Source organism: Neolamprologus multifasciatus, chromosome 6 (assembly GCF_963576455.1).
Source record: "Neolamprologus multifasciatus chromosome 6, fNeoMul1.2, whole genome shotgun sequence".
Taxonomy (NCBI): domain Eukaryota; kingdom Metazoa; phylum Chordata; class Actinopteri; order Cichliformes; family Cichlidae; genus Neolamprologus; species Neolamprologus multifasciatus.
The window spans coordinates 15,929,494-15,954,411 of NC_140444.1; the positions used below are offsets into that span (position 1 = coordinate 15,929,494).

General features: G+C 39.4%; 3 protein-coding genes and 1 long non-coding RNA gene across 5 annotated transcripts in view; 3 read left to right on the forward strand and 1 right to left on the reverse strand.

Annotated features, from left to right (window-relative positions):
* Nucleotides 1-24,918, forward strand: part of LOC146516711 (uncharacterized) — a 138,523-nt gene that overhangs the window by 193 nt on the left and 113,412 nt on the right. The window lies entirely within an intron of this gene.
* Nucleotides 211-7,629, reverse strand: LOC146516712 (uncharacterized). Of its 2 annotated transcripts, XR_014874688.1 has the most exons (3): nucleotides 7,341-7,629; nucleotides 715-7,023; nucleotides 211-397 (listed from the first exon to the last, which is right to left on the reverse strand). XR_014874688.1 is itself a non-coding variant. In XM_085163787.1 (2 exons), exon 2 carries the CDS (start codon nucleotides 6,791-6,793, stop codon nucleotides 1,052-1,054), a length of 5,742 nt encoding a protein of 1,913 aa, XP_085019913.1. In that variant the 5' UTR covers nucleotides 6,794-7,023; nucleotides 7,341-7,629; the 3' UTR covers nucleotides 211-1,051. The 2 variants fall into 2 exon arrangements, 1 of the variants encoding a protein (XP_085019913.1); XM_085163787.1 differs by having other exon boundaries at nucleotides 211-7,023.
* Nucleotides 7,112-15,788, forward strand: LOC146516713 (uncharacterized). Its single transcript, XM_085163046.1, has 6 exons — nucleotides 7,112-7,121; nucleotides 7,646-7,786; nucleotides 8,023-8,354; nucleotides 10,206-10,305; nucleotides 10,909-11,039; nucleotides 11,607-15,788. The coding sequence occupies exons 1-6, from the start codon at nucleotides 7,112-7,114 to the stop codon at nucleotides 11,751-11,753; spliced, it is 861 nt and encodes a 286-aa protein (XP_085019172.1). The 3' UTR covers nucleotides 11,754-15,788.
* On the forward strand, nucleotides 15,938-24,712 carry LOC146516714 (uncharacterized). Its single transcript, XM_085163805.1, has 5 exons — nucleotides 15,938-18,916; nucleotides 19,118-19,450; nucleotides 20,389-20,442; nucleotides 20,780-20,883; nucleotides 21,283-24,712. The coding sequence occupies exons 1-5, from the start codon at nucleotides 18,865-18,867 to the stop codon at nucleotides 21,403-21,405; spliced, it is 666 nt and encodes a 221-aa protein (XP_085019931.1). The 5' UTR covers nucleotides 15,938-18,864; the 3' UTR covers nucleotides 21,406-24,712.

A 24,918-nucleotide genomic window follows, 5' to 3' on the forward strand; every position in this document is an offset into this window, starting at 1 on the left:
GATTGCGCATGGCAATCTGCTTTTTGCTTTTAAATGGTATATCTCAGTCATTTTAAAGAAGGTATTGACATACTTGTACCGTATTTTTTCTCATGAACACATTTGCATCATGATTTAAAAGCTAAACACAACTTCACTGTCTAAAACTGAAACCAGTGATTTCATCCTACAAGATGCGCTTTCATCAGTCCAGACTATACATACAGGAAACACTACTTGTACTGTTATCGCTACGTGTTGGATACACTGTGTATGTTAACGCAGGTCAACAGCAAGCCAAACTCAATTTTCATGAGCCAGGAAACTGAGCGTCTTGCTCCTTTATTACAGTCTTCTCGACAGCTTACAATCGTTTACAACTGTAGCTTGAATAGCTCGATGAAAGTGTTGAGTGAAACTAAAAAATAAACCAGAAAATAAAATATCCTTTAGCTCTTTGACATTGTGAAATAAATGCACAAAAGAAATAGTTAGTGACAGAAAACATGTATCAAAGTTAGTCTTAGCTGCTAAGTAATGATAAACAGTAGTTTTAACAATCCTCTGATATGCAAATTAGATCGCTAGCATCATTGCTATGTTAATAGACCATGCTCTAAGCAAAATCCGCTTCTGGGATAAGGCTAATTCCTGGCACAAACACATTCACAAAAACGATCTCTAAATCAGCTGTTATAAACATATAAAACAAACCAGAACATGTAATAAACTTACAGCCATTGCTTTCGATGGTGTATATAAAGATTCAGGCCACAGAAGATGAAGTTTAAACACAGGTAGGCAGGTTTTCTGTACAATGCTTTTTCCCAACTGACTGCAGCGTCTGCTTCCCACAATGCATTGCGAACACAGATTACTCCTTCACAATAAGATACAGAAAAACTAATGCTGACTGTATAGAACATATTTTTTAACTAAATGACTCTCTTTTTTTAACATAAATTACCACAGATGAAATATGACATTTTATCACTAAATTATTATGAACCATTTTTTTTTAATCTTTTACTTGGGACAGAACACTCCCCGCCTGGCATTACTGATGCCACTACTACTTTTTATCAGTCACTTCCTTTTCCAAGAGCACAACAACATCCGAAATGGGACGCAGGTAAGTCTTTGAGACTCCCTGGGAAGATGTCCTCACTTCGACCTTTCTGACCTTCCCATCACTGCTTGGAAAGGTGGCTGTGATGATAGCCATTGTCCATTCGTTTCTGGGTGCTTGATTTTGTTTCAACAACACAATGTCGCCTGACTGAAGATTGCGGCGTGTTCCATGCCACTTGCGCCTTGATTGGAGGGTGTTGAGATATTCGTTTCTCCAGCGACTCCAGAAACCATTGGCGAGTGCTTGCACTTGTTTCCATTGGTTCTTGAGCAAGTCTTTTCCACAAAAGTCTCCTGGTGGAGAAGGAACGCCCTGCTTTTGGGTCAGTATCATTGCAGGACAGAGTATGAATGGTGAGGAAGGGTCAGTTGAAATAGGGACCAAGGGCCTTGCATTGATTATAGACGATACCTCAGCCATTAGGGTACAAAGCACCTCATGTGTCAGACGGGTGTGTTTGTTCTGCAAGAGCATAGAATCCAATATTCGGCGAGTTACCCCAATCATCCTTTCCCAGACACCCCCCATGTGAGAAGCATGTGGGGGGTTGAACTCCCATGTGCAACCGTTGGCATGAAGATGGTTGACAATGTCGGGAGGGTTCTTGTTTGGTTGTGCCATGCCAAGCTCCACGCTTGCTGCGATGAAGTTGGTGCCCCTGTCTGACCGCATTTGTTTGGCTGGGCCTCTTATCGCAAAGAATCTGCGTATTGCATTTATGCAGCTGCAAGTGTCCATAGATTCAATGACTTCGGTGTGTACACCTCTTGTAGTCATACACGTAAAAAGTATCGCCCACCTCTTACTTTGTGCTGCGCCACCTCGTGTGCGTCGAGTAACCACTGACCATGGGCCAAACACGTCCAACCCGACATACGAAAATGGAGGGCATGTTTCAAGTCTTTCAGGCGGGAGATCTGCCATTTTTTGAGTCTCTAGTTTCCCCCTGAGTTTCTTGCATGTTACGCAACGGTGGATAATGGATGAGACCAGTCTTTTGCAGCCTACAATCCACAGTCCAGCTTGCCTAACTGCACTCTCTGTGAACTGCCTTCCTTGATGCACAACCTTAGCATGATAGTGCAGGACAAGCAACTTTGACACATGATGCTTGCTTGGCAGAATTTTTGGATTCTTTAATGTTGGATCCAATGAAGCATGTTTGAGGCGACCTCCAACTTTGATGAGGTCGTCACCCATGAATGGGTCGAGGGCTACAATGGGGCTAGAGGCGTGGATGGTTTGTTTGGCTTGTAGAGCAGCATACTCATCAGGAAAAGCGTCCCTTTGAACAGACTGGAGAATGAGGTTACTAGCTGCATCCATCTCCTCTGGAGTGCGTGGTTCTCTGCATTTATGCCAGCCCCTGCATGAATGATTTGACGAGTTGCTTGATGAGTGAGAACGAGCTTGGTGAATTAAGAAGGCAATGGCACGTACCAGTGAGGTCCAGCTTGAAAAGCGTTGGAAGCGTTCTGGTGTGAATCCGCTCTTCTGAATCTGAGTAACAAAGGTACTAACTTGTCGGATTTCAGCATCCACTTCAGGTTCAATCAGCTCAAACGATTCATGTGTCTCTGGTTCATGTAGTTTGTAAAGGAAGTCTGGTCCCTTAAACCACATAGTGTCCATGAGCTGTGATGCAGGTACTGACCTGGTTGCTAGATCGGCTGGGTTTTGCTCTGATGTGACATAATGCCACTGTTCAGGGGATGTGGACTGGCGTATACGATGAACTCGATTATGTACGTAGACATAAAAGCGCTTTGAATCGTTGCAAATGTACCCAAGAACCACCCTGCTGTCACAGTAGAATTTGACAGTGTTCGGTTTATGATCAAGTTCATCCAGAATGAGCTCCGCCATCTCCACCGCTAGAACTGCTCCACAAAGCTCAAGACGAGGTATTGTCGGTTCTGGTTGGGGTGAAAGTTTTGCTTTGCCAAGCACAAATCCGACTTCACATTGTCCCTCTGCATTGACTGTTTTCAAATATGCTACTGCTGCAATAGCCCAGCTTGAGGCATCACTAAAGACACACAGTTCAGTGTAAGTGGACATGGAAAGGGAGGCTGGTACATAGCAGCGCGGCACTCTTAGGCTGCTCAGATCTTGGAGGGACATTTTCCATGTTTCCCATGCGTCCATCTCCTCTTGGGGGAGAGAAGCATCCCAATCTTGGACTCCATTTGACATTTTGCGTAACAAGAGTCTGCCTTTGATTGTCACTGGCGATGCTAGTCCCAAGGGGTCGAAGATGCTATTAATCACTGAGAGAACCCCGCGGCGGGTATAGGGTTTGTCATTGACAGCTACCTTGAAGGTGAATGAATCAGTGTTAATGTCCCAGCACATTCCTAGACTTCTCTGGGCCGGTAAAGCATCGTCGCCGAGACTCAAGTCTTTGATGCCGGAGGCCAAATCCTCTGGCTTGAATGCTTGCATGACTGAGACACTATTTGAGGCGATTTTGTGGAGCTTGAGGTTAGACACAGCTAAGGATGCACATGTGCGCCTGAGCAGATCGATGGCTGCAGACTCCGTGGGAACCGAAATCAGCCCGTCATCGACGTAGAAGTGTCTCTCGACGAAGTGTCTTGTGTCTGCTCCAAACTTTGCCTCACCTTCCTGGATGGCTCTTCGAAGGCAATAGATGGCTACCGCTGGTGACGGGCTATTACCAAAAACATGTACCCGCATGCGGTACTCCTGCACCTCCTTTGACAAGTCATTGTCCTTGTGCCACAGGAACCTCAAATAATCTCTGTGGTCTGGTCTAACCAGGAACCCGTAAAACATCTGCTGAATGTCAGCAGTGGTTGCAATGAGCTCTTTCCTAAACCGAATCAGGACACCAAGGAGGGTGTTATTGAGATCAGGGCCCGTTAATAACACTGAATTGAGTGACACACCAGACTGCTCGGCACTAGAGTCAAAGACCACCCGTATCTGACCGGGCTTCTGGGGATGATATACGCCGAAAATAGGCAGGTACCAGCACTCAGTGTTATCATCAATGGGTGGAGCAATCTCTGCATGGTTGTTTTTAAACAGCTTGTCCATAAATTCTGAGAACTGCTCTTTCATTTGAGGGTTTTTGGTTAAGTTGCGTCTCAGTGAGTTGAGTCTAGACAGCGCTTGGTCTCTGTTATTTGGAAGTGGCAAGCGAGGGGACTTGAATGGTAAAGGAGCAATCCAGTTATTGTTTCCATCTTGGTGGACTTCCTTTTCCATTATCTTAAGGAAGGTCTCATCCTCAAAGGACAGGGCACGCTGGTTGTCATACTCTGTGCGCTCAAAAACTTTCTCTCCAAGCTTTTCTTCTGCTGCATTGGGTTTCGAACTGCGTTTTAAGAAGCTACTCTTATGCTCCCCGCCATAGCATGGTTTTTCTTTGATCTTCATGCTGTTAGGACAAGGAGTGAGGAGAGATGGACGCCCGTTGGAGAGCACGTGGGTTTTATAGGCATTGACCGTTGGCCTGTGAGCATTGAGGCATACTTCCCCCACAATTACCCAGCCTAGGTCTAGGCGCTGAGCAAAGGGAGCGTTGTGGGGTCCGTTGACTTGTTGTCGCGCCTTGTGGACTTGTATGATGTCTCTGCCCAGTAGAACTGCAATCTGGGCAGCTGGGTCGTGCTTAGGTATCAGAGGAGCCAGATGTTTCAAGTGGGCATGGGCAAGAGCGACTTCAGGTGTAGGTATTTCGTCTCTGTTAAATACTATCTCATCACATTCAATGAGAGGAGGAAGGTCTAGACGTGGGCCTTCACCTACAGGCTCAATTTGGAACCCCACTGCTTTCCTGCCGAGCATTTGAGTTAGACCAGCACATGTTCTCATATGGTATGTCAGAGGGCTATCCTTGATTCCAAATAGCTCAAAGAATTCAGGACGTGCCAGCGAGCAATTGCTCTGATCATCAAGAATGGCGTACATCTTAACAGACCGTTCTGGTTGACCTTTAGGGAAAACTCGAACTAGACATACCTTAGAGCAAGAACGTGGAGGACAGCCTTCACCGCAGATCTCAGTGCATCGTGACGTTACCTTGGGAAGAGTGTTGTCTTGAGGCTGAGGCTCTGGTTCAGGTGCATTTTCTGGCTGGGGTTTTTGACCCGTGTCAGGGTGCATGGCAGAGCAATGTTTTTCACTTTGGCACTCCTCACACTTGACCCTCAGGTCGCAGTCTTTTATTGTGTGCATGGGAGAACAACAGCGAAAACATCGTTTGTGTTCTTTGAGTATGTTTCGTCTTTCTTGTAGTGGTTTGATCCGGAAAGCTCTACATTTGGCTAGAGGATGCGTTTTCTTGTGGACTGGACAATAACGTGTTAGATCATCTTCTCTGATACTAGCAGAAGCACTTGTATCAACCTCTGTTCTGTTTACAGTTAGAGGTGATTTGTAGCTAGTTTGTTTGAATGGTGGTCTCTCACCTTTGTTGAGGGGTTGGCTGCTGCATGACACAAAACTTGGATCGTTTCTCGCTTTTGCCTCCTCTTGGACAAACTTTACAAAGTATGAGAATGGAGGGAACGTCACATTATATTTTTGTTTGTATTTTGAACCAGTGTGGAGCCATTTATCTTGTAAGCTTGGAGGCAGCTTTTCCACTATGGGCTTAACCCCACGTGGCGTGTCAAGGTAAGCGAGGCCTGGGAGGTAGGCTTCGTCTTTAGCAACCTGCAGCTCTAGGAGCAAATCTCCTAGTTCCCTAAGTTTAACATTGTCTCTGTTTGTAAGGCGAGGAGAACTGTCCAGTTTTTTAAACAGGGCATTCTCTACTACTTCGGGTGTAGCATAACACTCCTCCAGCCTATCCCATGACAACTGGAAGGCGGCTTTGGGGTTAGTGGCATAAACAGCCCTGATTCTTTTAACATGCTCTGAGGACTCTTTACCGAGCCACTTGACTAGGAGATCTAACTGCTGGCTGTATGTAAGATCAATGCCTCCAGTTGCATTTAAGAATGAAGACTGCCATGCTCTAAAATTTTCAGGGGTGTCATCAAACTTAAAGAGCCCTGTTGTGATTAACTCTCTGCGTGCAAGGAACCTAGCAAAGTCAGCCATAGGTGCATCACTATTGTGAGGAGCATGGTGACTGTTCGGCTCGACATACTCTCTTGGTGGGCCAAAAGTTTCCTCCTCTACGTACATTTTTGAGAGTACAGGTGGAGAGGAGGTTGGTTTCCTTGGAGTGAATGATGGCGCCTTTGCTGTCAGTTCGACTTGAGGTGTTCCTTCTTCAGCCGAATGTGACTTTAGCTGGGTTTGATGTTGCACATACTCCATAGTTCTCTGTCTGATAACTTGTGGTGGGACTGAACTTTTTAAACTTTCTCCTTTTTCTTGTTCAACAGCTGCGGCAGCTTCTAGAACCTCTGCTTTTGCCGTAGCGGCTGCAGCTTTTTTCTCTATCTCTAACATCTGTAAATCCATTTCCAGAGTTGCTTGCTGCTTTTTAATTTCCAATTGTCTCTTACTGTACAAGGCTTTGGCGTTTGTAGCTTCAGCAGAAGCTCTTGCAAAGATGGCTGCTTCCAATACACTGGACCTTGAGGACAACTTGGAAGATGAGCGCTTGGAGCCAGAGTGTTTGGATCGGGAGCTAGCCTCTGATGATGCTTTGTCTCCTGAGTTAGCCATTTCTTCTGCCTTCTCCCCGTGGGCATCCATCGCTATGGCATAAACTTTATCTTCCACCAACTGCTGACCTGGCTTTTCACTGTACTGTTATCGCTACGTGTTGGATACACTGTGTATGTTAACGCAGGTCAACAGCAAGCCAAACTCAATTTTCATGAGCCAGGAAACTGAGCGTCTTGCTCCTTTATTACAGTCTTCTCGACAGCTTACAATCGTTTACAACTGTAGCTTGAATAGCTCGATGAAAGTGTTGAGTGAAACTAAAAAATAAACCAGAAAATAAAATATCCTTTAGCTCTTTGACATTGTGAAATAAATGCACAAAAGAAATAGTTAGTGACAGAAAACATGTATCAAAGTTAGTCTTAGCTGCTAAGTAATGATAAACAGTAGTTTTAACAATCCTCTGATATGCAAATTAGATCGCTAGCATCATTGCTATGTTAATAGACCATGCTCTAAGCAAAATCCGCTTCTGGGATAAGGCTAATTCCTGGCACAAACACATTCACAAAAACGATCTCTAAATCAGCTGTTATAAACATGTAAAACAAACCAGAACATGTAATAAACTTACAGCCATTGCTTTCGATGGTGTATATAAAGATTCAGGCCACAGAAGATGAAGTTTAAACACAGGTAGGCAGGTTTTCTGTACAATGCTTTTTCCCAACTGACTGCAGCGTCTGCTTCCCACAATGCATTGCGAACACAGATTACTCCTTCACAATAAGATACAGAAAAACTAATGCTGACTGTATAGAACATATTTTTTAACTAAATGACTCTCTTTTTTTAACATAAATTACCACAGATGAAATATGACATTTTATCACTAAATTATTATGAACCATTTTTTTTTTAATCTTTTACTTGGGACAGAACACTACTCACTGTCTCTTTTGTCTGTGTGTGTAAATATAGAGAGAGCATTAGAAGCACAAGCAGTTTATGCTGCCACTGCTGCAGAGATGATGCGACTGTGTTGGGCCATAGTACTGATTTTTTCTTATTCCACTTCAGGTATGTTCATTTACTTTCCTATTCTGAGGTTTTCATTTTGTTTATGTCTGCATGAAATAACACTAGCTGAGAGAGGACTTTATCCCATTTCTTAATTTGTTTCTGGTTTAAATTAATGTCACATTACATTTTGATATGCGTCTATGAGTGCTTCCAGAACAACTGGTATTCAGCCACTGTTAATGCAGGTGACTTTGACATGTCTTTAATCAGAGACTTTGTCTCTTTTATAACAGAAGGCACTATAATCATCACAGAGCCTGGTGAGAGCATCACTTTGAAGTGTTCCTCAGAAGAATGCCCCCAAAACAGTGGTCGATATGCTGGGATGTATCTGTATCATAGGTTTACTGAACAGAATGAGGTGTATTTCTATAGCAACCATGTTAACAGCAAAGTCGCTGTGCGATCAAGATACAAAGGCAGGATTGAGTCAAACGGAGCTCCCATGAACCACAGCATCACCATGACCAATCTCACTGTGGATGATTCTGGTGTCTACACTTGTGTCTACAAAGAATCAGTAGACAAAAGTGCTGAGTGCAAAGTCTACACAGTTTTTGTAAGAGGTGAGTGTTTTCTTCTATCTAACTCCAAAATCGTGTCCAGTAACTAAAAGACTTTAGAAAGGCTAATCACAGTGTACTGCAAATGTACAGTACACAGTTACAAATTCAGGAGGTGATTTTTACATTAAGAAATAGCAACAGTATAGAAAGTTGGTTTATATTTACCTACACAGTGGTGACGTTACACATGGATGTGGTTATTTGGGCTCCAGGAAAGTCAGCTTTTTATAACTCTAAACTCCAATATGTAGTATTTTTATGAAGCATTTAGGCAGGATAGCACTCTATAAACACCACTGTTGCTGAAAAATTTATTTAAGAAAGTTATTGTACCAGCAAAATCTGTTTCAGTTTAATACTTTTGCACTTCTGAATCTGTAAAATATAACCTCTTTTTTTTTTTAAAGTTCACTGTGTAAAATGTTACTAAAAACAGCACACAGTGATTTGCAAATCTCATAAACCCACATTTTATTCATAACAGAATATTTAAACTGAAAATATATACAATTTAAAGAAAAAAATTAGGTCAACACATCTACAAAACATTAGGACAGGGTTACATTTAGTACTGTGCAGCATACCTACTTTTTTTTTTAACAACAGATCAGTTGCTGGACTTTTAGGAGAGTGATGTTGTCCCATTTTTGTCCGATAGCACTCTAGCTGCTCAACAGTCCAGGGTCTTCCTTGCCATATTTTTCTTTTTATGATGCACCAAATGTTTTCAGTTGGTGAAAGTTTGGAATACAGGCTGAAGAGCTCGGCACCGTGTTGTCCACTGTTTGTTGCTCTAAAACCTGTATATACCTTTCAAAATCGATGGTGCCAAATGTACAAGCTTTCAGTTCCACAGGCACTAATGCATCCTCACTAATGGTCCCTCTCTTCTTTAGTCTGAAGTTTTCCAAGAAGTATTTAAAATTTCGGTTATTTTGTCCACAGAACAGTTTTCGACTTTGTTCATTTTAAACTAACTTTGGCCCAGAGAAGATGGCACTGTTTCTAGATCACATGCACATATGGCTTCTTTGCATGATAAAGCTTTAACCTCCTTTTGAGGATGGCATGGTCAACTAACACAGGCAGTGATTTGTGGCTGTGTTCCTGAAACCATGCAATGATTTCCAAGGTAAAATCATACCTGTTTTTACTGAACTACCACCTGAGGGCCCAAAGATCACTGGCATCCAATACTAATTCTCTGAATCTTTTGATATTATGTAATACAGATGACGAGATATTCAGTCTTCATGGTTTTACATTGAGGAACATTATAATTTTTACCAATTAATGGCCCTCTGCCCATCTTTACTTCTTAGAAACTCTGCCTCGCTACGATGCTCTTTTTGTACTTGGTTATAACGCTGACTTCCTGCCAATTAACCTAATTAGCAAGAGGTGAAGTGTTCCTGCAGGGCTTTGTTTTTGCTACTACTTTATTTTACAGTCTTTTTTGCCCTCCACCATCATTTTGAGACAAACTGCTGCCATCAAATGAAAAATGACTTAATATTTTTCATGAAAAAGTAAAATTTCACAATTTAAATATTTGACATGTTTTCTGTGTTTATGAGATTTGCAGATCATTACATTCACTTTTAATTTACAGAACTTCTTTGGTCGTATACAAACACAGGGCTTCTGTTTAATGTGTTTTCTATATGTTTCATTACTCCAGTTTGTAAATGATGTGACCTAATCCACTGTTCTTGTCAAGGTGACATATACAAAAAAATACCAGTTTTCTGTTGTCCTTCCTAACTATGAAGGGTTTTGTATCAAAAAATGTTGCTGTTAAAGTACAATTAAAGCTATTCTAAATTTGTATTTAATTTTTTTTCCATACTGAAATAACAAACAAACCTTACAGAGAGCTCCAGACGACCGCAGAGAAGAGACGTCTACCTGGTGGTAATCGTGAGCATAATACTACCGAGCATCCCAAAGGTCAGTTTGATTCTCTCAACTAACAGCCTGTCTGTTAACTCCCAGTGCTGTTATCAGCCAAGTGAGGTGCACTGCATACAGATGCTTCCATTGCCACAAATTAGCTTGCACACTTTATGAAGCTATGAAAGAAAGAAGTAGCAATAACAAAGAAAACTATTTTATGTTAAGTTTTACAATTGTGACATCTCTTATGGTTGTGGTCTTCAGTAGGGCTGAACTCAACTTACAGTAGATATAAAACACAATAGACCATAATTCACAATTATTGATGTGCCATTTGGGCTTGGTGACACCCTCAACAGTAATGCTGAATAAAAGTAATATAAAAGGCTATTGTTTTTTTTTTTTTAAACAGTAACAACACAGATTCTAATTACCTTTAATTACTTTTCCTCTTCCTATATGATATACAAAGAGAAGAGCAATCTTCCTTTTATTTTTAGATTAGCTCTTCTTGAGTTTTTTTTTTTTTTTGGAGAATTCTGTATTACATTGCAAATTTAATGTTAGAACAGTGTAATTAAAGAAGTGCACCAGGATGGTAAACTTCTTGTGCAGCTGAATGAAGACATCACTTGTGTTTCCCTGTATTTCACACAGAACCATGTCCCAGACAAAAAGCACTCTTATCCACTGCAGAGGAGAGATATCTACCTCTGGTGTTAATCATAAGTATTTCCACCATCATCCTGCTGTTCATCATAATCTTAATCCTACTGATGATCCAGAAGGTGAGTTCAGTTCTTTCTACTTAAAGCTTTCTATGTAAGGTGCTGTTATGTAATCCAGCCCTGCAGCTATGGTGTGCAGCAGTGGTTATCTTGCATCTGCAGACATGTAAATGTACACATTTATTAGCCTCACCGCAACCAAGTATGACTGCTGTAAACACTGCAAACGCTCTTGCGCTGACTTGCTGATTATATCAGAAACCACTGAATTATCTGTTTGGATCTTGAAGTGCAGCTGTGAAAGGGCTGCAGCTTCTTGGAAAGTGCATCACACTGTTCACGTCTTTCGCTCTGTTAGCTCAAGATGAAAATTATTATTTTTTGTTACAAAACCCAATGTTAATGATATGCTAACACACCTGTCCTCTGTAAACTCCACTTCTTAAGAACTCCACTTGGCTTTGCACCCACTGTGAGCACTGTTTTATTGTTTTACCATGTGTCAAATCATTTGTCAAACTGATTTGACACATGAAAAAAGACACATGATGTACTTTTTTGAAATCTGCTTAAATCATCATACTATTTATACAGAAAACTGATACAGTGGTATGTTACTATTGACAGGCGAGAAAAATGAAAAGCCACGAAAGAAAAGCAAGACCTTCCCTGCAAGGATCCAATGATTATGTGTATGAAGTTATGATGAAGACCAACGGGTGCCCAGCAGCAGCTCCAGAGCAGCCAGCACAAAACCCCTATGAGCTTGTTTAGATATGTAGTCGAATATTATTCACTTTTGAAGCTGTTGATGGGGTGTTTTTTCTTCTTCTTTTGTTTCACTGTTTTTGGTTGATTTTTGTTTTTGAAGTGATTTAAATCACAATGATGCACTCAAAGTGACCATTCATAGTGTTGCATTGCCTCTGTTCCCTGATTATTCGAGAATTGAGCGGGCCTTTGAAAAAAGCATAAATACATATTGTGATATCATAGGGATAGGGTTTGGGTTGTTGCTTGTGAGGACCTAGACCTCAGACACCATAATAAACATCAGCAGCCTGATTATTCATCTGTTACTTTAGCACAAATGAACGCAAGTGGTGAGTGTTTCTTGTTTCTTGTATTATAACTTGGAGAGTGCATGCGAGGACATTGTGGCCAAAAACCACCGAAGATGGGTGGGAGGGTGGGGAGGGGGATGAGTGGTTTATATTTCTACATGCAGATATCTCACATGGTTTATTAATGCTGATTTGATAACAGTCGCATATAAATAACGGATGTAATTAGAGTTCTGAAAGTGGAGATGAGACTGGATGATAATGGTTAGACTGTTTATTAGAATGGAAATAACAGGTTTTGAAACAGTTGTAGTTTTCTTTGTTTGTTTGTTTCTTGGCTTGTATGCTTTATTATTGTTAATTCCAAACCTTCTCCATAATTTGTGCTCTGGAATATAACAACAGTAATCTGAGGAATATAATAAAAAAACATTCAATGAAAAATATTCAATGAAACACACTCACACACACACATACAAACAGTATAACTGGTTTAAGTAAATGCTGCAAGATCTTTATTGTTCAAAGGGGAGAGTGTACAGTATGTTCTGAATTAAACTCATTTGTCATTGCTGTCAATAAAAACTTGCATTATGTGGTGTTTGCATGTGCCATTCAAAACAACGGTCAGTGTACAAAGAGATGAAGAAAATAATGCAGGCAGGTTGGAGTGTGTGAAGACCAGTGTGAAGGGTGATTTGTGACAGAGGGATAGCAACAGGAGTAAATGTGAGACCTGCTATGGTTTGGTTTTACCAACACAAATTTGGCAAACAGTGTAATTTGTGAATATACATTTTAATGGCAGTCCCAGAGTGAAAAAAGAATATGACCAATAAAGGCCACGATCTATTTGAACTCTTAGATTATTCATTCATTCATCAGTTAGTTTTGTTTTATTTATTTAGTCAGAGTAAAAGCCAGTGACATGGCTACTGATAGTCTCACTTTTAACCACAAGAGAGCAGCACTTGACAGTTTTTCTATTGTAAAACTCTTCCGGTAGGATCAGCAGGACCAGCACCACAAATACAGGAAGCCTGGATCAGCTCTGTGGTTAAAAGGTTGCAATCTCTGATCCTATGGGTCTTACCCAGAAGGAAATGCACAACTCAGATGGAGCTGATGTGGGTGGGGGGGACTTGCCCAGCTCTAACTACGCTGAAGTCGGCATGTCCTCCCTGCTTCCCCTGATAAGATAAGCAAAACCTGAGTAGCCATGCAGGTCAAATCCTACCAGTCCCACCTGTTATGACAGCTCCCCTCTAGATTCGTGCACTTAGGGTCAATTTTAGGGGCCTGGATAGTATTTAAAGGGCTAGAGTAACCTGTAATAGCTATTTGCACTAATAAGGATAAATACTCAGATTTTTACCTGCACAGCTTAACAAAAGTTTAAAAGGTGAATGTCCACCATTTGGACCTATTACAGGATATTTTATTAAAGCAGTTTGGCAGGGGAAAAAAGCTAAATCAAATGCAAATAAAACTAAATAATAATCAGTTAAATCACTTGAACTATGCTGATCCAATCAACCTACTCTGAGCTAATGCTGATTTTGTTTTGATCATTTGAAGGAGAAAGGCACATCCAGGCCTAGAGATCCACTTATTTCTGTGTTAACTGGGAATCCAAATGTTCTTGATTCTATAATCCAACATGACAAAAAATGAGTAGAGAAAAAGCCAAAAAAAACCCATACAAAACCAATTTGCAGGTTCACCGGTTGGGTTGCAGCTGATCCCTCTGGCATCTCTGCTGGAATTTACGACTGTGGACACCTTAGGTCGAATCTGCAGAACTGCTCATGTTTTAGAATACAAAAGGGAAGAACCCCATATCTCTTCTTCACCCCCCCCCCCCCCCCCCCCCCCCCAGTGGACATCACATCCACTGAGCTGACATCTGACTTTACCCATGCAGACATCTGTGTATTTGTCTTTTGATGAAATGAAAAAGTTTCACTTTTCATAGGATGTTGATGCTCCTTATAACTGAGTTAGCTGATAACTTATGACACGCTCATGTTAATATGGTATCTTCAGGTTCCAAAAAACATCTGTCTTGGCAGCAGCCAGAATACTGATGGTCAAGCTTCAAAATGCAAAGGCCATAAACAATGTGTGACATCATAGTGACCACCTCCATCATTGCCAACATCAGCCCTTCTAATTTATCAAAACTGGGAATATGCTCAAAAGATAAGCACATAATGGCATTTTTAACTTTAACCTATTGGGGGCACCACAGAGCTCAAAGTTCAGATAGAAATTCTGCCAGGGCCTCCAGTTTGTGAACAAAATGTAAAAACTTTATACAGTTATTTTTTATTATCAGTTTTAACTGTGGTTTTTATGCTATTTCTAAGTAAAAGATCTGATGGTGAACATTTGTTTGTACAATGTCAATATTAGATAGAAAGGAATAGATCTAAAAGCTTTGTTCAGAAGGGAGTATCTTCTCTTCTGCTACAATTTTCCAGCCTTCTCACTCAGTGATTCCTGGGTGCCGATGAGCCCATCATGAAGAAGCAGTCCTGAGTCTTCCTCTTGGAGGCAGCTGCGGCCTGTAGTGTTTCTTCGTCTAAGTACACAAATGATTCATTTTACAGCTTCTGGTTGGGATAAACCCAGATGCACTTGTTGACCGTGACAGGGTCCTTGACTTACTTAATGTACCCCAGGACATTTGTTTTGTCATCTTTCAGCTCATGTTGTTCAAAATATAAAAACTTAGTGTCTCAAAGCAGTCCTGCAGCTAATGAAAGGCCCGTTTAGGCCATATTTTTATCTTTGATGTGGTAAGAGCACTTTTCCTTAGGAACTGCATGCTGGAATTAAGTGTAGGAACACGGCTGTGGTAATCTTACATATTATTGTGTGTTATAAAGTACAACCAAATACAATGAACATATTTTACTTAAAACTATTGTTGGTCCGCTTTTCTTTTTAACATGTGACATATTTGAGTCTTCTCAGAGTTATTTACACTTTTGCACTGCCTTTTTTACGTCTTTACATTTCATTTTATAAGCCAATCCAAATCAGTAAAGATTGTTACAACACATGCAATGATAGGTCACAAGGAGCACATATCACCAATCCATATCAAACCATACAGGAAACACTGTTTACCATCTCTCCTATCTGTGTGTACATACAGTGTTTGAAAAACTGTGATAAAAGTCCGTGTATGCTGTCATTTCTGCAGAGATGCTGCTGCTGTTTTGAACCATAGAGATGATTTTTTCTGTATTCCAGCTCAGGTATGTCCATTTAATTTAAAATATATATATATTTTAATATGTTAATATTGTTTAAATTTGCCTGCATCGAGATCAACTGAGAGCAGATCATTTTCTTAGTTTCATTATCTACAGATACTGTACAGATACTGTGGATATGTGGCTCTCTGAGTGCTTCCAAAATAAATAAAAATGTTGTCACTGTTAATGCAAATGTATGTGTCTTATATTACACACACTCTTTTTTTTAACAGAGGGCACTATAATTGTCAAAGAGCCTGGTGAGAGCGTCACTTTAAAGTGTTCAACAGAATGAAGTCCCCTGAGCAATGATGGATATGCTGGGATGTATCTGTATCATAATTTTACTGAACAGAATGAGATGTACTTCAATAACAAAATTGTGGAGCAACCAAGACTCAAAGTCAGAATTTGGGTAAATGAAGCTTTCATGAATTACGAGATCACCATCATTAATCTGACCGTGGATGATTCTGGTGTTTACACTTGTGTCTACAAAGAATTGCTTGACAGGAGCGTTGACTCCAACGTCTACAGAGTTTTTGTGAGAGGTGTGTGTTTTGTTCTTCTATTTGTTAAAAACTCCCCAATCTTGTTGAGTAATTCACAATGCTTCTCAGTTGTCTAATTGCAGTGTACTGTATGCATGCATACAGTCCCATTTCCATCTTCAAGACATGATGCTTATCTTTTTCCTCAGCTAAGAAAGTGAAAAGTGCAGAAATGTCTAAGAATAGGAAGGAAACTTCCTTTACGCTTACCTACACAGTGATGATATTACACCCGAATGTGGTCATTTGATCTACAAGAAAGTCATCTTCTCATAACCCTAAACCTAAATCTCACAATATAGTCAATAATTATCCCCCTTGGAGTGGGTTAAGGTCTATAAACCCCATTGCTGATTAAAAAGCATATAAAAAGTTACTGTAAGTTTGGCACACCTACCCCTGTAGGTGTAGGACTTTTCATGTTAACATAATCTTTTATTATTTTATTACTTTTTACAGTTTGTAAAATGATGTAAAAAGAGATTTTCACAGGTGGCATAGATAGAGGTTGATGATATACACCCTTCTAGCTATCTGTATGACACATACAACGACAATAGAAACCAAACAGCCTTTGGCTCTCGGAGGAGGCGGACGCACTTTTTCTCTTCTCCTCCTCTCCCTTATCTTCCCTGCTTAGTTGTCCTTGTCTTGTCTCGTGTTTTTTTGTATTACTTTCCCTGGAACACTCTCTCACAGTCTTTTTTCTAAAAACTAAAGAGAATTGTGAATTTGATCAACTGGTCTCTGTCAGTTTCGTGTAGTCATGTCTGCGTTTCATTATATTTCCTGTTTTATTTTGAAGAGGTCCTGTGTTCAGTGTGTTTAGCTTTATGTTTCCCCTGTGATGTCGTTATTTTCATGTGTGTAAGCTGCTTCCCCATGTGTACCCACTTCCCTCATTAGCCTCCTGTGTGTATTTAGTCTGTGTTTTCTCATTCAGTCTTTGTCAGGTCATCTGTTGTTTTCCATGCTATCCTTGTAGGTTTGCATTTTCCACGTCTCAGGTATTCATGTCCAAGATTATCTGCGTTCATATTAGGGTCTTTCATGTTGTGCTTTATTTCACCCAGTTTAGGTTTAGGTTTCAGTTTTGCCCTTTTGTTTGTAGTTTTTTGCCAGCCCTCAATAAACAGCTCACTTTCTATTACGTCAAGTTTTGTCTCTTTGCGTGTCTGCATGTGGGCCCACCTGATTAATCTTACAGTCTGTCACAGCGAGACTGTGACAATTTTCTTTGTCCCCTGATTGCCAAAACTTGATACAACATTTAAAAAAAACAACAAACAAAAAAAAAAACATTCTAATATTAGGTGTTAGGGTCATTACTGATGATTTCATAGATCTCAGACCACAACAAACCTGAAGACTCAGATGTTTGGCTTATTAGAGTTTAATTAAATTTAATTAAATTTAAATTTTATTTATAAAGCACCAAATCACAACAACAGTGGGCTCAAGGTGCTTTATATTGTAAGGTAGATCCTACAATAATACATACAGAGAAAAACCCAACAATCATATGACCCCCTATGAGCAAGCTCTTTGGCTACAGTGGGAAGGAAAAACTCCCTTTTAACAAGAAGAAACCTCCAGCAGAACCAGGCTCAGGGAGGGGCAGCCATGTGCTGCGACCGGTTGGGGTGAAGGAAGACAGGATGAAAGACATTCTGTGGAAAAGAGCCAGAGATTAATAACAAGTGTGATTCAGCAGAGAGGTCTATTAACACATAGTGAGTGAGAAAGGTGACTGAAAAGTAAATACTCAATGCATCATGGGAATTCCCCAGCAGTCTACACTGCAGCATTACTAAGGGAGGATTCAGGGTCACCTGACCCAGCCCTAACTATATGGTTTGGCAAAAAGGAAAGTTGTATGCCTAATCTTAAAAGTAGAGATAGTGTCTGTCTCCCAAATCCAAACTGGAAGCTGGTTCCACAGAAGAGGGGCCTGACCTGAAAATGCATGTAAAACGATATCTTCACTTTTTTTCTCCACTTTGCCCACAAGAGGGCAGAGTTGTCATGGCAGCAAATATACAACATCACAAGCGCTCATATAAATGAGCGTAGAAACAGAGATAGTGATAGATAAATATGAACATAAATAGATAAATATAGAGATATAGGTATAAATATACATATAAATATAAAAGGTGTGTGTTTATGTTTCCTTTTTCGGTTTATGCCTGTTAAACATAAAAGAGAAATGTTCGCTTTTAAAATGTCTCTGTTTAGATTTGGTTTAACTCCATCTCAGATCAGCTCTGTGAGAAGGATGTTGCTGTTTTTCACTAATGTATCAATTAATGTACTTAATATACCAAATATTTGGGCACTAGTATTAACCATGTGTTTCCTGCTTTTATAAGTCTTTAATCCAGGAATAAAATCCCAGGGATTCATGTGGCTAAAATGACCATTTAATCCACATGAATCATTCTGCTAGAGAGGCTTTCTCACTAGCAGACTATACTGGAAAGCAATATTTATGAGTTGGTGTTCGAGTTAGACAAGGAGGATGAATTCAGTACTTTGTATCAATCCTGGAACTAAACGTAAATGTATATTCTGCCTCCATTATGGCAGAATTCATGGTTTATACATGAAAATAATTCCTACATGAATGAGTAACTAACTATATGAATAGTTTTATTACTTTTTGGGATTCGTAGTAATAGCATGAATTAAAACTATTGTTGATGAACTGAGTTCCCCCTCTTTTGCTTTTTAATGCTTGGCACATTTATGTGTCTTATTTGTTTTATTGAGTTCTTTATACATTTGTAAACCTTTGTTCTATTCGTACACATTTTCAGAGTGTTACATAAAGCTACACGCTGTCTAAATGAGTGAATGTAATGAATGATTTAATCTCACAGGATGCACACATCATTGATCTACATCAAAAACCATACAGGAAACACTGCTTGTTGTCTGAACTGGTGCGTAAGTATGCGCATTGTGTGTGAAACAGAGACTTTATGCTGTTAGTGCTGCAGAGATGATACGACTCTGTTGGGCCATATTATTGATTTGTTATTATTGCTATTCAGGTATGTCCATTTACTTTTCTTATAATATTTTCTTGTGTTGGTATAGTTCAAGGCTGCTTGGAACAATATTTACAAAATCATCAGACAAAGATATTTTTATCCATACTGATTTATTAATGTTGACGTTTATATATTATATTATATTATATTATATATTTTAACACCAACTAATCAGATATTTTGTCTTTTTTTTAATAACAGAGAGCACTATAATCATCACAGAGCCTGGTGAGAGCATCACTTTGAAGTGTTCCTCAGAAGAATGCCCCCAAAACAATGGTCGATATACTGGGATGTATCTGTATCATAGGTTTACTGAACAGAATGAGGTGTATTTCTATAGCAATCATGTAAACAGCAAAGTTTCTGTGCGATCGAGATACAAAGGCAGGATTGAGTCAAACGGAGCTCCCATGAACCACAGCATCACCATGACTAATCTGAAAGTGGATGATTCTGGTGTCTACACTTGTGTCTACACAGAATCAGTAGACAAAAGTGCTGAGTGCAAAGTCTACACAGTTTTTGTAAGAGGTGAGTGTTTTCTTCTATTTAACACCACAATCTTGTCCAGTAACTAAAAGACTGAAGAGGGGCTAATCACAGTGTACTGTAAATGTACAGTACACAGTTACATATTCAAGAGGTGATTTTTACATTAAGAAATAGCAACAGTATAGAAAGTTGGTTCATATTTACCTACACAGTGGTGACGTTACACATGGATGTGGTTATTTGGGCTCCAGACAAACCCTAAGTGATCAAAATACAAAGACAGAGTTAAGACAGAAGGAGATCCATTGAGCCACGACATCATCATGACCAACCTGACTGTGGATGTTTCTGGTGCCTACACTAGCGTCTACAAAAAATCAGTTGAAGAGAATGTCAAGTGCAAAGTCTACACAGTTTTTATAAGAGATGTGCTTTTTTTTACCCTTCTTCTTAAAAACTCTTTATTTTTATCCTGTAACTCACATCTCTGTAGAGCTGGCCAAATGCAGGACATTGCATAGATTTGCATATTCAACAGACAATGTTTTGTAATCTTGAATTTTGTGAAGGTGAGAAATTGCAGAAATATCCAAGAAAAAGCAATATCATAGCATGTGCAGTGGCGACATTACACTTGAATGTGATCTCAACTTCTTTACAACCAAAATTTAACTCCAATGGGCCAAATTATATAAATAAAAGACTCTTACTTTTATTATTGTCTTTCATATTGTTTTAATATTTCTTTCAGTTTTTAAAATGATGTGAAAAAGAAAATATCACCAGTCTAGCAGTATTTTTATAATTTTTAATGTTCTTCTCTTTCTGGGTTTTTTATGGTTTCTGAGAATTATTTAACAAGCAGAAAATTTATTGATGGAAAAGTACAAAAGATTGTCGTGTACAAATTTTTAGGGCAGCTGCAAGATTTGAGACATTTGGTGTAACCTGCATTTTTTTTTTTTCATTTTGCACAGGGGTACAAGTAGTGGAGAACTGTTCCTGTGAAAATACAACCACGATACCCACGAGTGAGTTCAGTACACCGTTATTGGTTTTAAATAGCCAAATTTCTATGATTTTTCGCAGTTGGCTGCAAAATAAACAGGAGTTGTGGTTCTAATTTGACATAAAATAGTACACCCTTACTTTTATTTTACTGCTTGTCTATATGATATATACAGTTTAGTTTTAGATGACCTCTCTTCAGGGTTTCAGAGAATTCTGTATTGCATTGCAAAGAGTAAAAACAGTACATTTAAAGACGTGCGACCAGAAAAAAGAAATTACAGCAAATTTCTTGTGTAGCTGCACTAAAATACCACAGCTTGTATAAGCAAATAACCAATTTTCCTATATTTTTCACAGCACATCCTGGACAAGATGACCAGCACATCTTGGTGTTGATCATCAGCATTGGTGTCCTCGGCATGCTGTTAATCGTAGTCTTCATCCTATTGATCATTCAAAAGGTGAGTTCAGTTGTGTCTGCTTAAAGGTTTTAAAGTAAGGTCATGCTCTGCAAGCTATCATGTGCAGCAGTGGTTATTTTGTATATCTGCAGATACAGTAAGTTTTCACATTTATCAGAATCACCGCAAATGCGTAGAAGTGCTGTAATCATTATAAATCTTCTTGCCCTGAGTTCATGATAACATCTAAAACCGCTGACTGCTCTGTTTGCATCTTAAAGTGCAGCTGCAGATGTTTGCACACACACACACACACACACACACACACACACACACACACACATATATATATATATATATATATATATATATATATATATATATATATGTGTGTGTGTGTGTGTACGAATGTATGTATGTATATATACAAACTTTTCTGTGGTGTTTTACTACCAACAGGTGAAACAAAAGCGTAGCGGCAACATAAGACCAAGACGTTTGATGCAAGAATCCAATTACGTGTACGAAGTCATGACCAAGAGTGAACTCTCCCCTGTCTCAAGTCCCTATGAGTTTGATTAGCAATGCAGTCAAATGTTATTGGCTCACTGAAGTCTCATGAAGTCATTTCAATCACAGGTCAAAATGTCAAACATTAATTTGTTTTTGGGTTGTTTTTTTGTTTTTTTACATTTTTTAAACACTGGTTAATTGAAACCACTTGAATTACTTCAAATCATTCTTAGTATTGATCAGCATTATTTTCACTGTCATATTTCATTGTATAGTATTGGTCTACATTTGAATAATGAAGCACAAGTACTGCAAATAGATAAAGGAGTTGGTACACACAATCTTTTTTCTTTTTCTTATTTAATGGAAAATAGACTATTGTACTCAAAACTATACACTGATTAGTGTGTAAATACATCTTCCGTCAAATTAATGGATTCTCATGATTAATTAGAATTAATCCATTTAAAAAAGATAGGAATGGGTATAGTTTTGCAGCTGAGATGGACATTGTTGCTCTGCTTTTATATATGTGGCCAAAGACCAACCATATACGTAGTACACCAAAACCAGAGGAGAAAGGGATGCGTAGACAGTTGCATGCCATGGAGGTAAGTTTTTAGTCATGTCTGCACTTTCAGAAGATATACATAGGCTTGCAAAGGTATTCGGCCCCCTTGAACTTTTCCACATTTTGTCACATTACAGCCACAAACATGAATCAATTTTATTGGAATTCCACATGAAAGACCAATACAAAGTGGTGTACACGTGAGAAGTGAAACGAAAATCATACATGATTCCAAACATTTTTTTACAAATAAATAACTGCAAAGTGGGGTGTGCATAATTATTCAGCCCCCTTTGGTCTGAGTGCAGTCAGTTGCCCATAGACATTGCCTGATGAGTGCTAATGACTAAATAGAATGCACCTGTATGTAATCTAATGTCAGTACAAATACAGCTGCTCTGTGACGGCCTCAGAGGTTGTCTAACAGAATATTTGGAGCAACAACACCATGAAGTCCAAAGGACACACCAGACAGGTCAGGGATAAAGTTATTGAGAAATTTACAGCAGGCTTAGGCTACAAAAAGATTTCCCAAGCCTTGAACATCCCACGGAGCACTGTTCAAGCGATCATTCAGAAATGGAAGGAGTATGGCACAACTGTAAACCTACCAAGACAAGGCCGCCCACCTAAACTCACAGGCTGAACAAGGAGAGCGCTGATCAGAAATGCAGCTAAGAGGCCCATGGTGACTCTGGATGAGCTGCAGAGATCTACAGCTCAGGTGGGGGAATCCGTCCATAGGACAACTATTAGTCGTGCACTGCACAAAGTTGGCCTTCATGGAAGAGTGGCAGGAAGAAAGCCATTGTTAACAGAAAACCATAAGAAGTCCCGTTTGCAGTTTGCCACAGGCCATGTGGGGGACACAGCAAACATGTGGAAGAAGGTCAGATGAGACCAAAATGGAACTTTTTGGCCAAAATGCAAAACGCAATGTGTGGCGGAAAACTAACACTGCACATCACTCTGAACACACCATCCCCACTGTCAAATATGGTGGTGGCAGCATCATGCTCTGGGGGTGCTTCTCTTCAGCAGGGACAGGGAAGCTGGTCAGAGTTGATGGGAAGATGGATGGAGCCAAATAGAGAGCAATCTTGGAAGAAAACCTCTTGGAGTCTGTAAAAGACTTGAGACTGGGGCGGAGGTTCACCTTCCAGCAGGACAACGACCCTAAACATAAAGCCAGGGCAACAATGGAATGGTTTAAAACAAAACATATCCATGTGTTAGAATGGCCCAGTCAAAGTCCAGATCTAAATCCAATTGAATCTGTGGCAAGATCTGAAAACTGCTGTTCACAAACGCTGTCCATCTAATCTGACTGAGCTGGAGCTGTTTTGCACAGAAGAATGGGCAAGGATTTCAGTCTCTAGATGTGCAAAGCTGGTAGAGACATACCCTAAAAGACTGGCAGCTGTAATTGCAGCAAAAAGTGGTTCTACAAAGTATTGACTCAGGGGCTGAATAATTACGCACACCCCACTTTTCAGTTATTTATTTGTAAAAAATGTTTGGAATCATGTATGATTTTCGTTCTACTTCTCACGTGTACACCACTTTGTATTGGTCTTTCACGTGAAATTCCAATAAAATTGATTCATGTTTGTGGCTGTAATGTGACAAAATGTGGAAAAAGTTCAAGGGGGCCAAATACTTTTGCAAGCCACTGTACCTATGTTTCACCATGAAAAGGCTAAGGAAAGACATAGCCAAAGTTAGCTTCACTGACTCCTCCAGAGAAAATAGATATAGATGTTTCTTACCTGGCATATTAACAGCTGAGGTGAAACGTGACTGACAGCCTACCCAGAGTGCAAAGGTTTTTGAGGAGACTCAAGAGTAAAAACATAAAATATTGCAAAATATTTAATTGACACATTTTTTTTTATTCTGAGTATTGATATTATTCAGAGTTAAAATATAGTTTGTGCTATTTGTTTTATTGATTTATTTTTTTGCAGACATTTTCACAGACCATTTTGGGGTACAGTCTATATTTACTCCCATCTAGCTTTGAAGCTTTTACATGCAGTGACTTTAAACCCTATAGAAAATACTATGCTACAGTATCTTTTACCTACACTGCTACAGCATCAAGGTTATCAAACTATTTGTAACTGATTATGAGGCAAATACTTCAGAAGGCTAATATGTAATAAAGCATCATTCTGATTATTTCATCTGTACAATATAACAAAGGAATGTAAATTCTATCTAATCTATTTCTTTCACATCTTTTCTAAAAGTGTTATTTAATTCAAATATTTCATATGTCACTCTTTTATCTCTATTTGTTGTCTTTGTTGCCACAAATAAATTAAATGTGTGATGCTCTTTCTAGTGTCCTTGAGCCTTCCTGTCCAACTTCAACGTGCATTCTTCTAACATGGGAGTTTCCTCAGTTGACATAGTTCACCTCAGCCTGTCAGGCTATGAAAACTGTGCTCATGCTGTCTTTTCTAGTTCTAGTTTTGATAGTAAGTAAGTAAAATTTATTTATATAGCACATTTCACAGATTAAAATCACAAAGTGCTTTACAATAAGATCAGACATACAAGTTAAAATTAATTAAAAGCTGACAGCCTAAATACTTTTTACAGCATGCAACACTCACACGCACACTCTCTCTCACACATTCACACATTCCTGAGCTCCACACCGATTTATAGTTTTGTGTTAACCTACCTTTGAATAAAGTACATTTGTTTTAGGGAAATCTTTTGCCAGATTCTTACAAGTTTCATGGTAGAACATTATACTGCAGGATTTTATATTAATAAAATGCTTTTATTACTTAAAATTGTATTCAGAATATTATTCAGGCCGCATTGCTTTTACTTGTAATAGAAGCTTAATTATTTTTAGGCTTATTGGGTTTGACCATGTGGTTCAACCAAAACTCCCAATGTGGTCCTAACACCAGCTGTGACACATCCAACCACAAGAGAGCAGCATTTCACAGCACTTCAACATACTTCTCATATTCATGGCTGATGTTAATGTC